This window comes from Centropristis striata, chromosome 23 (genome assembly GCF_030273125.1).
Source record: "Centropristis striata isolate RG_2023a ecotype Rhode Island chromosome 23, C.striata_1.0, whole genome shotgun sequence".
NCBI lineage: Eukaryota > Metazoa > Chordata > Actinopteri > Perciformes > Serranidae > Centropristis > Centropristis striata.
The window spans coordinates 29155692-29171186 of NC_081539.1; the positions used below are offsets into that span (position 1 = coordinate 29155692).

The 15495-nt window shown below is 42.4% G+C and overlaps 1 protein-coding gene across 1 annotated transcript; it reads left to right on the forward strand.

Annotated features, from left to right (window-relative positions):
- The first annotated feature begins 1772 nt into the window (after window positions 1-1772).
- On the forward strand, window positions 1773-15463 carry LOC131961778 (leukocyte elastase inhibitor-like). Its single transcript, XM_059326667.1, has 9 exons — window positions 1773-1925; window positions 8262-8443; window positions 12537-12677; window positions 12879-12996; window positions 13179-13321; window positions 13863-13943; window positions 14042-14131; window positions 14222-14402; window positions 14520-15463. Exons 2-9 carry the CDS (start codon window positions 8267-8269, stop codon window positions 14744-14746), a joined length of 1158 nt encoding a protein of 385 aa, XP_059182650.1. The 5' UTR covers window positions 1773-1925; window positions 8262-8266; the 3' UTR covers window positions 14747-15463.
- Window positions 15464-15495: the final 32 nt, after the last annotated feature.

The following is a 15495-nucleotide window of genomic DNA, read 5'->3' on the forward strand; positions in this document are numbered from 1 at the left end:
CAGCCTCAACCCCAGTGGATCTTTGGCTACTCACAGTTCAACACATCCAGACCAGTTGTATCCTGACATGAGTTATTACACAAGTCAATATGATTTTAGAAAAGTAAACCAAAGAGTGTAATATATACAAAAGCACATGGTCTTTTATGTTTACAACTGATTAACCTACTGTATTTTCACCATTCAAAGTAAAAATTAAACGCACTGTTATTTTACCATATCTATTTTGAGCATGGGTTTTACAGCTGCCACTGGATGAAGCATGTTTGCTTTGTTTTAACAAACATAATAAAGAGTATAAATATAAGAGTAAAATGTGGTATGAATCAATGTGCTATATTTGAGTTTCATTTTATAAATCCTTGCTTTACAATGCAGAATTGACTTTTTGACTTTCAGTCACAACAACACTAACAACTGGGGCAATAAAAAAGTGTGTGTGTGTGTGTGTGTGTGTGTGTGTGTGTGTTTGTGTGTGTGTGTGTCCTCAGTGTTGCCAACAGACAGTATGGGAGCATAAACACCAATAGTTTATTTCATGATACAGAAATGTTGAGAAGAGCTCTATCTGGTGGACTAAAACATTATTGCAACGGTGTCTCATCAGTCTTAACAACTCTTGCTAATTTCATTTAAATAATTGCTCAAGGCACATTGGCAACATATTATATACATTTTATTATTTCTTTATTCATTATTTATTAATTTTATGAATATATATATAATTATTATTATTTAATTTCTCTGCAAAATTAATACCTTTACTTTGACATTTTGATTCATTTTTTCCTCATAATATTCCTATGCTTTTACTTTTGTAGACTATTGAATAGAGTTTAGTAAGTTGTTCTATGCCCACTAACTAATGGCAACTCTTCATATTAGATTCTGAATTGACTCGAACTGAAAGTTTCCTTCATTGCCTTCATTGCCCACTAGGGTAAGCAAAGAAGTATTCAGATGATCAGATCCGTTACTTAAGTAAAAGTAATAATACCACACTGTCAAATTACTCCACTACAAGTAAACGTCCTGCATTCAAAACCTTACTTCAGTAAAAGTACAAAAGTATCAGCATCACAATGTACATAAACTATCAAAAGTTCTTGTCATGCAGATGACTAAGATTGTTAAATATATATTATTTAATAAATAATACAAATCCAACACTATATTTTGTAGTACATTTACTCAAATACAGTACATTTACTCAAATACTGTCCTTTAGTAAAATTTTGAGGAATTTGTACTTTACTTGAGTATTTCCATTTTATGTAACTTTATACTTCTACTTCACTACATTTTAAGATAAATATTGTTCTGTTGTTGCTGTAGTGCTGTTGTTTTGTTTTTTAAATTAAACCTCATAACAGTATATTGAATAGTAAAAATGTTGTATCTTGAGGAAAATTAAAATGATGCTTTCATAAATGCATTTAATCTAATAATATATTTAGAAATCAATATAAATATAAAACAAAGTATCAAAAGTAAAGGTACTCATTATGCAGAATTAATCCACTCAGATGAATTACATTTTGATGTTGATACTTTTGTACTTTTACTTAAGTAAGTTTTGAATGCAGGGCTTTTACTTGTAGTGGAGGAATTTCGCAGTGTGGTTATAGTACTTTAACTTAAGTAAGAGATCTGAATACTTTTTCCACCACTGCAAAGCTCATAACATGAAGTCCACCTGTCGGTCTGGACGCTAGAAGAAAAAGCGAGTTCGATATACCGATCCTTTCGGCTTCCGTACAAAACAATGCGGGTCGGGATGAGAATGACAAGGCTCATTTGACAGATGACTGGAAGGTTTTCGGGGCGTGTCAGTTTGTAAACAACAAAGCTGATGCTTCAAACAGAGATCTTCCTGCGACCAAAAGACTCCTGAACACTGAGGACTATCAGAAAAGTCTCTGTCAGTAAGTAGAGAACGAGTTTCATTCAATCTGTGACGCAGGGAATTGGTCATTTAGATTGTAGACACTTGTTGTAACAGCAGAAAGTTGATGCAGACTCTGAGCTCATGTAGTGGAAAATATTAATAGAAGACAATAGTTTATTAGAAAGACAGCCCTGTGCGGGATTTAACTAAGTATCACAAAATTCTAATTCTGGTATTATTATAGGCTACCTAATGTCCGTTAATGAACGTTATTGTTCTCAAATGATGCTGTGGGATTTCCTAAATCAGAGCTGCTCATATCTTAATCAAGTAAGAGTTTCCTGTACAGAGAGACTGAGACTGTTGGTCAGATTCTGTGTGTTTGTCAAATCATAGGCCTATGTGATGAATTTTAAAACTGCTATATGTCTGATATTTTAATATATATTTAAATTAATTTCCACGATAAATCCCCCCTTTAATGGAGATAACCATCATCAACATCTGAGGGGGACGCGCCCTTTTCAGGCACGGATGAAAGCTTTGGGCCCAAACAATAAAAAGGCAGGAGAATTTATTCTCATTATAGAAATAAGGAGCTTTCAGCCGTGCTGATACTGTGTGGCGTCCCCAAAGACGTACTGAAAACCAGAACAGAGGGAAAAGGATTATCATTATTTATCATTATTATTAGAATTATAATAATTTATTGTAAATATTGCTTTCCTTATCTTGTTATCTTTTTTTCTGATGGTTGCTTTGGCAATATATACATTGTTACGTCATGCCAATAAAGCCAATTGAATTGAATTGAATTGAAAAGGAGATGGCAGAGTTCTGGATTGATGTGCAGCGCCCAAGCATTTTTGCCTTCAGCCTAAGAGAAAAAATAGAGCAGGTGAGCAAAAATAAATAAGAGCCGCATTGCATCCCATTGATCTTCACACGTTGCCGGGTATTTCCAAAAACGGACACCACCGCTGCTGAATTACGTGTGCCGCTGCTGAAATTTCACATGATCATTAATATTGTAGCGACCCGGAAGAATGGAGCCACGACCGGGAGCTGGTTTTCTCTGCCTTTATTCTCAGTTTTATAACACAGGCTACTGTGGGCCGTAGCCAAGGCCAACACAATAAAACACACGGCAACAGGCTATTGTAAGATCACAACCAACCCTGCGGTCTCTCTCTCTACCCACATACACACACACACCGGCACGCCCCCCCTCAGTCCTCTGCCAATCCAGGTGGCTACCATGTACCAACGTCGCCATGGCAACGGCCATAACTGACAGGCCCTACAGCCACTAACAGCGCCACCTCCCGAGGTCTCCCCGTACACTGCAGCACACTAACAGAATAAAACCTGAACAACTCAATGAATAACAGTCCGTTACAATATCAATGCGCCACTAATGATTTCTACTCGCACTGTGTGAGCACAACAACACACAGCGTTATTTTCGACTTGGTTTGAGTCATCAACGAGCTCATCAAATCCTGTCGGACCCTCTTAGGACATCAACGTAAAAGGTAACATTCAAGCTTATTCACGGTCTATATAGCGAGTAGCGCAGGTACCGGAGCAGGAATTTTACAAGGACCGCGGCCTCGCTCCGTGTCTCACACGCCGAACTAAATCCAATCAACCTGTCTGGGCGGTAGGGTCATATATATATAGGCCTATATATAAGGGGCTTTAGGCCGGACAGTCCGGCTTTTAAATGCCCCATTTTCATGTCGTGACCTATCAACACATGGCTGATTACACTTACATCCAAAGATGCTTCTCCTTCATTCACTTTTGGTGAATGTGGCCTTGGCCAGAAGGTGTTGATGTCGTCAGGTGGTCTCCATCGATCATTGGGTGTTTCGACCCTGAACCGCAACACCCTCCCGATGGTGGGTCGGCAGTGGTGGCCAAATCACTGCCCATCAACTCCTCCTGGCTTCCAGCCAAACTCCTCCCTCCTGCTCCACAACCAGCAAGAGGCTCTTTCTGCTGCCTCCCCCAACCTGCGAGCTGCCGTCTTTCTTTCCCTCCCCGTCACCCCAATTGCTGTGAGCATTCTCCACACTGACTGGGCAGGAAATCCTCTACAGCCGCCCTCGACTGGGAAGAGCCATGCCTGCCACCCTTTCTCTCTGCAGCCATGCACGAGATCCTGGTATTTGCTGCTCTTTCTCTCAAACGCCTGATCACAACCCTCTTCCCATGGGACTGTAAGTTCAATGAGGATGATCTTCTTTGCCTCTTCAGACCATAGTACCGCGTCTGGCCTCAGGGTTGTCTGGACAACCGGGGGGAATTGCAGTTTTCCCCCCAGGTCTACCTTCAGTTCCCATGATTGGGCCTTTTGCAGCAGATTGCTTCTTGTTGTTGCTGTGGTTGCTGGCTTGTATCCCTCCCTTACAAAGTTTACTGCTGGTATTGCTTTCCCATGTGGTTGGCGTTTCTTGCATCTCTCCTGCTCCAGGGTGTTAGCGAGTGTCATGAGCACCTTGTCATGGCGCCACCTGTATCTTCCTTGGGCAAGTGCTGTTTTGCACCCTGACAGGATGTGCGCCATGGTACCCCTCTCCCCACAAAGCTTGCACAATGGGTCCTCCCTCAAACCCCACTTGTGCAAGTTTGTCGGTGTTGGCAGTGTGTCATACACTGATCTTAGCAGGAAGGAGATGCGGAAAGGCTCCAATCGCCATAGATCTCCCCATGTGATCTTCCTCTTGGGTAAGTCCCATTTGGTCCATGCTCCCTGGGATGCAAGCTCCACTGCTTTTGCCTTTCGACCTTCCTCCTCCAGGTTCCTCACTTCCTCCTGGATCATGGCCCTTTTGTCCTTGGATCCTGCCTTCCCCCATTTCTGGGCATGAAAAGTTCCAAGACCCTGTCGTCCTATGCATGGCGTTCCAATGATGTCACGTAGCTTCAACATACTCTCGGCTTGTGCAACAGATGAGTCAGCTGCCCACTTGCGTCCTGATCGTGTTTGGATGCCTGCGTGTTTGACTTGTTCATCCTGGGAGTCTCTGTATGTCATTATGACTCTGCACTTTGCTACCTTAAACTCCTCCACCACGGATGACAGAGGAAGTTGGAGCTGTCCTGATCTTATGTAGAGGCCTACTGAAGTGAAGCTTGGAGGGATTCCCAACCATCTTCGGAGGTACTTATTGATCTTCCTCTCCACTCCTTCAACGCTTGTCATAGGAACCTCATACACTGTTAATAGCCACATGAGTCTTGGCAGCAGTCCATGTTGGTAAAGCCATGCTTTAAACTTTCCGGGGAGCCCTGATTTTTCAATCCTCCTCAGCCATTCCTCTGTCTGTTTTTCTGTACTGGTGATGTTGTTCCTGTCCGTAAGTGAGTCATCGAACCACTTCCCGAGGCACTTGATTGGATTCTCCTTGATCGATGGAATTACTTCTCCTTGCACCTGCAGCGTGACCCTGTTCGCCAGTTTACCTTTCCTGATCACCATGCACCTGGATTTCTTTGGCTTAAAATTCATTCTGGCCCACGTTGCCTTGCGGTCCAGAACTGTTAGCACCCACCTCGCCTACACATGGGTTGTGGTTGTCACTGTAAGGTCGTCCATGTAGCCTCTTATTGGAGGTTGTCGGATACCCGATTGCATTTTAGGGCCTCGGGCTTCCTTCCCAGCAGCTGTTATCAGGAGGTTCATTCCCATGATGAAGAGGATAGGGGAGATGGTACAACCATTTATGATCCCTTTTTCCAGGTTTTGCCACTGTGTTGTAAAATGGGCTGTTTTGAATCGTAGCTGGATTCCGCCAAAGTAACTGGTGATCATTCCCTTGATGTGCTGAGGGATGAGGTAATGGTCCAGTGCTGCATGGATGAGGGCGTGAGGGATTGACCCATAGGCATTTGCCAAATCCAGCCAAACAACTGACAGGCTGCCATTGCTGGCTTTGGCCTCCCGGATCATCTGACTGAGAACACCGATGTGTTCCAGGCATCCAGAGAATCCCGGGATCCCACCTTTCTGGATAGCGGTGTCTATGTATCCATTCTCTGTCATGTATGAGGTCATCCTTTTAGCCAGTACAGAAAAGAAGATCTTGCATTCTACACTTAGCAGTGAGATTGTTCTGAATTGGTCTATGATTGAGGAGTTCTCTTCTTTTGGCACGAAACAGCCTTCTGCCTTTTTCCAGCACGATGGAATGATTCCCTTCTTCCAGATCCTCTGGAACAGCTTCCAGAGCCTCCGGAGGAACATTGGGCATTTCTTATATACCTTATAGGGTATACCGCTTGGGCCGGGGGAAGAACCTGTTCTGGCCTTTTTCACCACCTCTTGGATTTCCTTCCAGGATGGTTCGCTGATGTTGAGCTCTTTTCCGGGTGTTTCGATGCCGTCAATGTTTGGGTTGGGATCCAGGGCCTTGTTTCTGGAGATGTCATTCTGTGTCTCTCTCAAGAACGCCTCCACGTCTTCTCTGGGGCTGGTCAGCCTTCCAGATTTTGCTTCACCCAGCAGTCTTCCGGTGAATTGGAAGGGGTCTTTGGTGAACTGTGCTCTTTAGTTCTCTCTATCCTTCCTCCTTTTCCGAATGCCTTCTGCTCTTCGAAGACTGCAAAGACGTTCCTGCAGTTGACTCGTCAGGTCCTTGATGCCTTCCTTTTCATCGACCGGGGCTCTTTTGAAACGCTTGTTGAGCGTCTTGATTTCTTCCCTTAAGCGATGGATTTCCCTTTCTCTTCTGCTCATTTGAACCATGTGTTGATTCGCCACAACGCGCTGCAAAGTTGCTACCTGTCAATCAAGCTCTGAAAGTCTGAAAATGCCAAAGCGAAAGACCTCCTTTAACCCGGAATGGACAAGAGAACACAGGTTTGTTACAAAAAGTAAGAGGGAGTTTCATTTTTTTTGGACATTATGTCGAAGCGTTGTAGATGTGAGCAGCAAAGGCAACGCAGCTATCGAGAGACATGCTAGCACTGACGAGCATCAAGCTAATCGGAGTACAACTCTGCTTAAAACCGGATCATACCAAACAAATATCTGCTTGCTTGTCCTGTGTATGCAAAGTGTCCTCCTTTTTGATGTGAAGGAAATGGTCAAAATACATGCCGCAAGCTAACATTAGCTAACAGTTAAAGTTGTTTGAATCACACTAAACTGTGACTAACTGTTTTGAATAACTTCCTGTCGCTAAACACATGCCGCTTTCAAAATAAGAGTGCAGTGTGTTAACAGAATTGACCACAGAATTTACAAAAAGACTGTCAAAATAAGATGGGGGGGCACATTGTATACATCTAATATCCTCCATAGTTATGTTACTTGATTTGTCTATAATACTCAATTAATTTGACTTGTGTTGTGTCTTACATGTAACAATGTATTGGTTTGGTTATCCTGTTGTGTGTTCAGTGATGTGGAGTGACATGTCCTAAGTGTATGGCCACCAGGTGGGTGGGACCGCAGTTCGACTTTCCTCATAAACATGATAGCCTGTATGAGGTTTTCACGAACTGTACACTAAGGAAGCAACAACTCACACACAGAACATGCAGTAGTGTTTATCAATGTTTATAATCCACCTGTGTATCTCATGTTTATTCATCAAGGTATTTGGTGAATGTTTGCTCATAACCATCAGAAAGTGTCTGACTTTATTGATGTGATGTAACTTTTCATTGGAAAATGTAAATATAGATACCAGTATACCAAATACATATTTGTCCACAAGGAAATATCTTGCAGGAAAGTACCCACCCAAAAGGAAAAACTCATTGGCCAAACCTGCCTGATGTATCCTGTTTGATGATCTGAATTTGGAAATCTCCCGAGAGTTCCCATGTATATTTAGAAACACACATCTTCCAAATGAATTTCTCCAATAAAGGGGGGATTTGTCATGGAAATTTATTTGAAGTTTGAATTTTCTGAACATACCAGACTGTTGGACTGACGATTTGCCTTTTTGTACTTAGTTATTATATCCATATTAATTATGTATAATTGTTTATCAGAAATGTCATTGGGTAAATATTTAATTAATAGCGTTGCAATATCAGCATTAAGGTATTTCGTCAAAAATATATATAGCCTATAATTTCCTTAATTAACCTGCCGGTAAATTTGCATACACACCACCAACAATGCTGTTATGACTGACATATGTACGTAAAGGATAGTGTAATTAAACAATGTTTTTTAATATATCGTCTATCAGTTTTGTTGTATTCAGAGACTATTAATGTAATTGTATATTAACAAATGATATAATGAGGTTTGGCCCAATTAGAGAGTGAGATACTTCCGATAAAGAGGTAATAGCATTACTTTAAGATTGTAAAGTAATTATTTTAAATCTGCCCTTTCTCTTTTTAGACACAATGGCAACACCAACCCCTCTGTCCAAGGCCAACACCACCTTCTCTCTGGCTTTGCTCAAAAAGCTGAGAGATGGCGACAGCACTGCGAATGTCTTCTACTCCCCTTTCAGCATCTCCTCAGCCCTCGCTATGGTGATGCTGGGGGCCGGCGGCAACACACACACACAGATGTCAGAGGTCAGAGACACAGACACAGACACACCAGCTGTCTTTGGAAAAGTGACATATTAACATTTCTGGCGTTTCAGGTTGGTTCAGCGTGATTTTGTAAAGCTTGCTGCTCAGAAGTTTCTGAACTGTTAATCCTCTTGATGCGCTGTCAGCAGGATTTTGTGAGGTATGTATGTACTGCCATTGTGCTGGGTCTGATGCTCCTCCGATCACAGATATCCTGTTGGCCACAAATGTTCTGAATCTCCTGTTCTCATTGTTAATGTATTTCAGAACTGTGACCTTTCCAGTTGAAGCTGTAATTCAGACTTCATCATCTTGTCTATACGGACAGCCAAAACAGCAGCGGTAGGTTCAAGTCTACGGATGGTTATGGGTTTGAGTGGTGTTACTCTGTCCTTTCCAAGACTGAACGACATATGTACTGTATGTCACCTGATTCATTCTGCAATCTCAAGTAGGTAACTGTACCATACCCTGATTCGCTGGCGTCAGCAAAGTGGTGTAACTGGGCATGAACAGGTGTTCATGAGGTTTTAAGAACTTGCTCACTTGACTCCAGACCAGTTAACCCCCTGATCCCAGCCACAGTTTCTTCGGTACAAGTCCTGTAAAATTTGCTTTGCCGGAAGAGTAACTGCTGCAAGGTACCCTAAGGAATCATACACTGAGCTCACTACTGATAAAATGCTTCGCCGAGTATGTGAACGCTCTTTGTAATCCATGTGGAAGTTGAAAGTGTCACTTTCTATACACCATTGGAGTCCCAAGGCTCTTTCCACAGGAAGTTGGTCTCTGTCTAAATTAAGTTCACTTACATTTTTAGAGTTTTCTTTCTCAGGAATAGCTTGCAGAACGCTGATGTTAATCCATTGTGTTAGATGAAAGCCTCCTTAATGACAAAGGTCCCTGAGGTCACGAACGATCTCCACTGCTTTCTCCACTGACTCTGAGCTTTTTAAACAGTCATCCACATATACATTTCTGTCACCGTGTTGATCCCCTCAGCAGAAAAGCTGCTTTGATTGTCACCAGCAGTTCTCTTCAAAGCGTAACATGCACAGCTTGGAGATGACACTGCTCCAAATAAATGCACAGTCATTCTGTACTCTGCAATTTGCTTATTCAAATCTCCATTGGGCCACCATAAAAATCGAAGAAAGTCCTTGTCTGCCTCTGCTACTCTGACTTGATAGAACATAGATTTTACATCAGACATCAAAGCAACTGGCTCTTGCCTGAACCTTAGAAGCACTCCTATCAAGGAATTTGTAAGATTTGGGCCCTGCAGAAATTGATCATTCAGGGATGTACCTTTAAATTCGGCTCCACAGTCAAAGACGACCCGTACCTTTCCTTTGCGTGGATGGTATGATTGCCATGATGAGGTATGTAGAACACATTATCTTCACCAACACGCAACTCATTTTGGGGAACCTTTTCAGCAAACCCATTGTCAATGACATCATCAAGAAACTTTGTGTACTCTTGATGGAGTCTCTCATTTCTTTCCATTTTCCTTTTTAAAGAAGTGAGACGTTGTAGAGCAACACAACGGTTGTTTGGCAAAACCACCTCTTTGGTTTTGAATGGCAGCTTTAAACTGTAGTGTCCATCTTGCAATTTTACAGACTGCGCCATGACTTCAATGAATCTGCCTCCTCCCTTGACATTTCCACTTTGTCCTCAGCATCCTTTTCATTGAAGTCATGTTCATACTGCTTTTCCAGTAGCAGCTCTAGCGATTCAACAGACCCTCGGTTCACAGAGCCAGAATGACAGTCATCATCATTGATTTTCCAGCTTTTACATGAGCCACTGACAACCCACCGGAGTAGGGTTTTAATGGCGAAGTTTCTATCTCCTTGACTATTACATCTACATTAGCGCCAAACCCACCCAAACCCCCCCCCCCCAAACCCCCCCCCCCCCCCCCCCCCCCCCCCCCCCCCCAACCACATCGAAACCTGCATCTCGACAATAAAATCTTGGCTGACACACAACTTTCTCAAACTCAACAGTGACAAAACTGAGCTCCTCCTCATAGGCACCAAATCCACCCTCAAAAATACCGGACCCATCTCACTCACCATCGACACCTCCACCATCACTCCCTCCCCCCCGGCACGCAATCTCGGTGTTATCCTGGACCCCACCCTCTCCTTTGATCCTCATGTCCGCTCCACCGTCAAGACCTCCTACTTTCACCTCCGCCGCATTGCCAAAATCAGACACTGCCTCTCTCCCCCTGCTGCCAAATCCCTCATCCACGCCTTCATCTCCTCCCGCCTCGACTACTGTAACTCCCTCCTCACTGGCATCACTTCAGGTTCCCTCCACAAACTCCAACTGGTCCAAAACTCTGCTGCCCGCCTCCTTGCCCACACCCGGTCCCGCCAACACATCACTCCTGTTCTCCACTCTCTCCACTGGCTCCCCATCAAACAGCGCATCAACTTCAAGATTCTCCTCTTCACCTTCAAGGCCCTCCACCATCTGGCTCCCCCTTACCTGTCTGACCTACTCATCCCCCACCGCCCCACCCGTGCCCTCCGATCCTCCTCTACTCTCTCACTGACAGTACCAGCATCTAAACTCAAATCCTTTGGCGACAGAGCCTTCTCCCGAACTGCACCCCGACTCTGGAACTCTCTTCCCCAAACTGTCCGCGACTCACCTTCACTCTCCACATTTAAGTCCCGTTTGAAAACCTACCTCTTCTCCCAAGCTTTTGACCTCCCCTACCCATAACCAGTTTCTTGTCTTGCTCCCCACCACCCTGCTCGTTTTTTGTTGGAAAAATATGTATACTTGTAAGCGTCTTTGGGTTATTGAAAAGCGCTATATAAATTCAATGAATTATTATTAACAACCTCCCATGGTTCCAGCAAGTGAGAAGCATTAGTTCCAATTCACAACTCCACTTGCAATTTTACATGACTTCAATGAATCTTGCCTCCTCCCTTGACATTTCCACTTTATCCTCAGCATCCTTTTCATTGAAGTCATGTTCATACTGCTTTTCCAGTAGCAGCTCTAGCGATTCAACAGACCCTCGGTTCACAGAGACAGAATGACAGTCATCATCATTGATTTTCCAGCTTTTACATGATTCACTGACAACCCACCGGAGTAGGGTTTTAATGGCGAAGTGTCTATCTCCTTGACTATTAACAACCTCCCATGGTTCCAGCAAGTGAGAAGCATTAGTTCCATTTCACAACTCCACTTCAGCAGGAATCTCTGGGATGTGAATGTGATCAAGGTAGGACCAGTTTCTGAGGAAGTCTGTTTTGATTATATTTGTTGCACTCGCCGGCATGGTTTTCTGTGTATACACATCTGGAAGACTGTGATACCTTTCTCCGTTAAGGCTGGATACTTCCAGGCCACTTACTATATATGAGGACACAGCTGATTTGCGGTTCATTGTTAGTAAGCATATCTTTGATCTAATAATAATAATAATAAGTGTTTTCTCTGTTTAACAAAAACCTGCACATGAATAACAACCTCCATTGTGTATTTAAAAAAACAGATCACAAAAAGGAAAAAAAACGTTGAGAGCAATCTTTCTCTTAATTTATTATAAATGTAGAAATATGTTTGTGGTGTTTTTGTTGTTCAGAGTCACAATAAAACAGATTTTAACTACATGGTGAATCATATAAATAAAATATAAAACTTGTGGTGACACACTTTAGATTAATCTGTGATCTGTCTTCACTCCGGTATGAAACTACTGCGATGTTGCGATGTATAACATCAGTAAAATATATACTTGGATAAAAATGTAAATCTTTGGATTTGATTGCATAAGGAACACTACTGAGCATAAATCATGTTAACAGTATTGGACCAGCCCTGTAAATACTCATTTAGAGGGTTTTCTATGACTAATATTTACAAATATGTAAAATTCAAGTGTGAATTGTAGTAAATATTGCAGGTGAGCAAATGCATACTCTAGTTCCCCACCATCATTCTACATGATATATGCAAATATGTAGCACAGAACATCAAAGTCAACAATCTACAAGGAAGACTGGTCAGTCACAAGGTCAGAGCATCTCTGTAACACTCGTCTACTTGTCCACAGTGCCTGAAAACCAAGGACTGCCAGGATGAAGTCCATGTCAGCTTTGCCCAGCTGCTGAAGGAGCTCAACAAGGCTGACGCTCCGTATGCCCTCAATGTGGCCAACAGGCTGTACGGGGAGCAGTCCTACCAGTTTGTTGAGGTGTGTTTGTGTTTCACCATCTACTAGGTGCGGGTTTGTTTACATATTATTCAGTCATGGAGTGAATAACAGGTTGAAAAAGGGATGTTTTAGTAGACATAGAGCAGGCAGCAGGCGAGAGTACAAGCAAGTTAAGCTCTAATTGTTGAGCAAAGACATTATTTTGTTCACGATCGGTCAATGTTTTGTTGATGGTTTCAGGATTTCTTAGGGGAAACCAGGAAGCACTACAATGCAGAGCTGGAGTCTGTGGACTTTATGAGCAAGTTCGAGGCAGCCAGGGTCAACATCAACAACTGGGTGGAAGAAAAGACACAAGGTGCATCACACACACACACACACACACACACACACACACTAATGCAATTGTACTGAAGAAGAAGTGCACCCAGTTATTGTTGTAATAAAGCATAAAGATTCCGTATTGATGTAGAAATGCAAGACTTGCAAATGCGTATGGTTGCTTGATATTGCATTATGTATGTGACAATTTTTTACCAGGTAAAATTAAGGACGTGCTGGCCGAGGGTGTGGTGGACAGCTCGACCATGCTGGTGCTGGTCAACGCCATCTACTTCAAAGGCCACTGGAACAAGCAGTTTAAGGAGAGTGCCACACGTGATGGACTATTTAAAGTCAAAAAGGTAACACTACTTTTACAAAATGGTTAAAAGCAGGGTCAAAGAGGGTGCATTTTGATGTTTTTGTATTGTATATTAGTCATGATTTGGAGGAAGCGTTTCCCAATGGCTTTTCCAAGCATCTGAGTGTTAATCATGGGTTAGGTATGCCCCAGTAAAAGGGAACCATGTATCATCCGTTTGTTGGAGAAAAAAAACACATTTTCTCACAGCACATGGAATTCCTTAGAAAATGTTTCCACAGAGTTTGAGTCAGTGGACAGAACAGCTTCAACTTCAACAACCTCTCCGGTTACTTCAGGTCAGATCCGTTGTTTTCAGCACGGAGGTCTTGCGACCACCCTTCGACAATAATGGTTTATTAAGTTAGCTTCAGCAAACGTTATCAGTACATGTGTCAGCATTAACCGCTGTTGGTAAAGATACTTATACAGTGTTGGAGGCGGAGTTATGATAAGAAGCTCCAGTGCGCCATAGAGCCATGATTTTAGACACGCCCCAAAAAATGTTTTATCTTCACTTACTTCTCTGATTTTGTTTTCAGAATGTCACCAAGCCTGTGAAAATGATGTACCAGAAAACCAAGTTCCCTCTTGGGTACATCCGTAAACCCTGCTGCTGCCAGGTAGTGAAGCAATTCAGTTCTTAAATCAGTTTATGAATTTATAATGTATACAGTGTGTTGGTCAATATGTATATAATGTTGGAAACCCTGTTGGACAGATCCTTGAGATGCCTTACAAAGGAAAGGAGCTCAGCATGCTCATCTTTTTACCAAACGAGATGGAAGACAGCTCAACAGGTCTGGAGAAGGTGGGACACACAAACTTCTACATATAAACATTTAAAAAACCCTGCAAGACACAGACGGGTTAATAATTGATTGTATTTGTACATCCCCAGCTGGAGAAGGAGCTGTCCTATGAGAACTTTGTAGAGTGGACTCGTCCTGACATGATGAGGGATATTGAGGTCCAGGTGGGGCTACCTCGGTTCAAGATGGAGGAGAGTTATGATTTGAAGAATGTCCTGATGAGCATGGGCATGGTGGACGCCTTCGACATGGGAATGAGTAACTTCTCTGGTAGGACATCACATCACATCACACACAGTATATTTATAATAAGATTCCAGACATGAAACGGTGAAAACTAGCACTATACTTACTTAAAATATTCCATCTCCTTTCCTTCCGTGACAGGCATGTCCCCTGCCAACAACCTGGTACTTTCCAAAGTCGTCCACAAGGCTTTCGTGGAGGTCAACGAGGAGGGAACTGAGGCTGCTGCTGCCACTGCTGTGACGCTGCGGAAATGTTGTGCCATGCTTCCAGCCACCTTCATCGCAGACCACCCCTTCCTCTTCTTCATCCGACACAACCCCTCCATGAGCATTCTCTTTGCTGGCCGATACTGCTCCCCCGAGTGAGCGCTGCATCGTTTAAAGCAGCTATTCTCAACCTTGGGGTACCGACCCCAAGGTTGAGAATAGCTGGTATATGGGACTAAAGGTTTTGCAGAAAGAAAATGACAAATCACTCTGCACCGTTTGTGCACATTTTCATCTGTGTTTTTGTTCTCAAGACCAGGAAAAAAAAAAACTTCTACGTTGTTGCATTAGGGGCTCAGTGGGATTAAAGCCTTTTTAAAAAGTTCACTGTGAATTAAGTTTACTCAGTGATTCTGTGATATATGTCCTGCACCTTTACATTCCATTTATAATCTCATCCATCCATCACAAAACACAAAGTATTGCAGTTGTTTCTGTTCTTTTGTGCTAAATCCCAAATTTGATCTCAAATTAAATTAACGTTTCATTTGGTCATAAATAAACATGCATGTGTTTAAGTTCCCTGTAATTAAGTATGAAGAAAGTATTGTGTTAGCTCTCTTTATGTCATCTGAATATCTTACAATTAGAGAAGTTCTCTTCACGTACTTAGTAAACCAAAGAGTGTAATATATACAAAAACACATGGTCTTTTATGTTTACAACTAATTAACCTACTGTATTTTCACCATTCAAAGTAAAAATTAAACGCACTGTTATTTTACCATATCTATTTTGAGCATGGGTTTTGCAGCTGCCACTGGATGAAGCATGTTTGCTTTGTTTGAACAAACATAATAAAGAGCGTGGTATGAATCAATGTGTTATATTTGAGTGTCATTTTATAA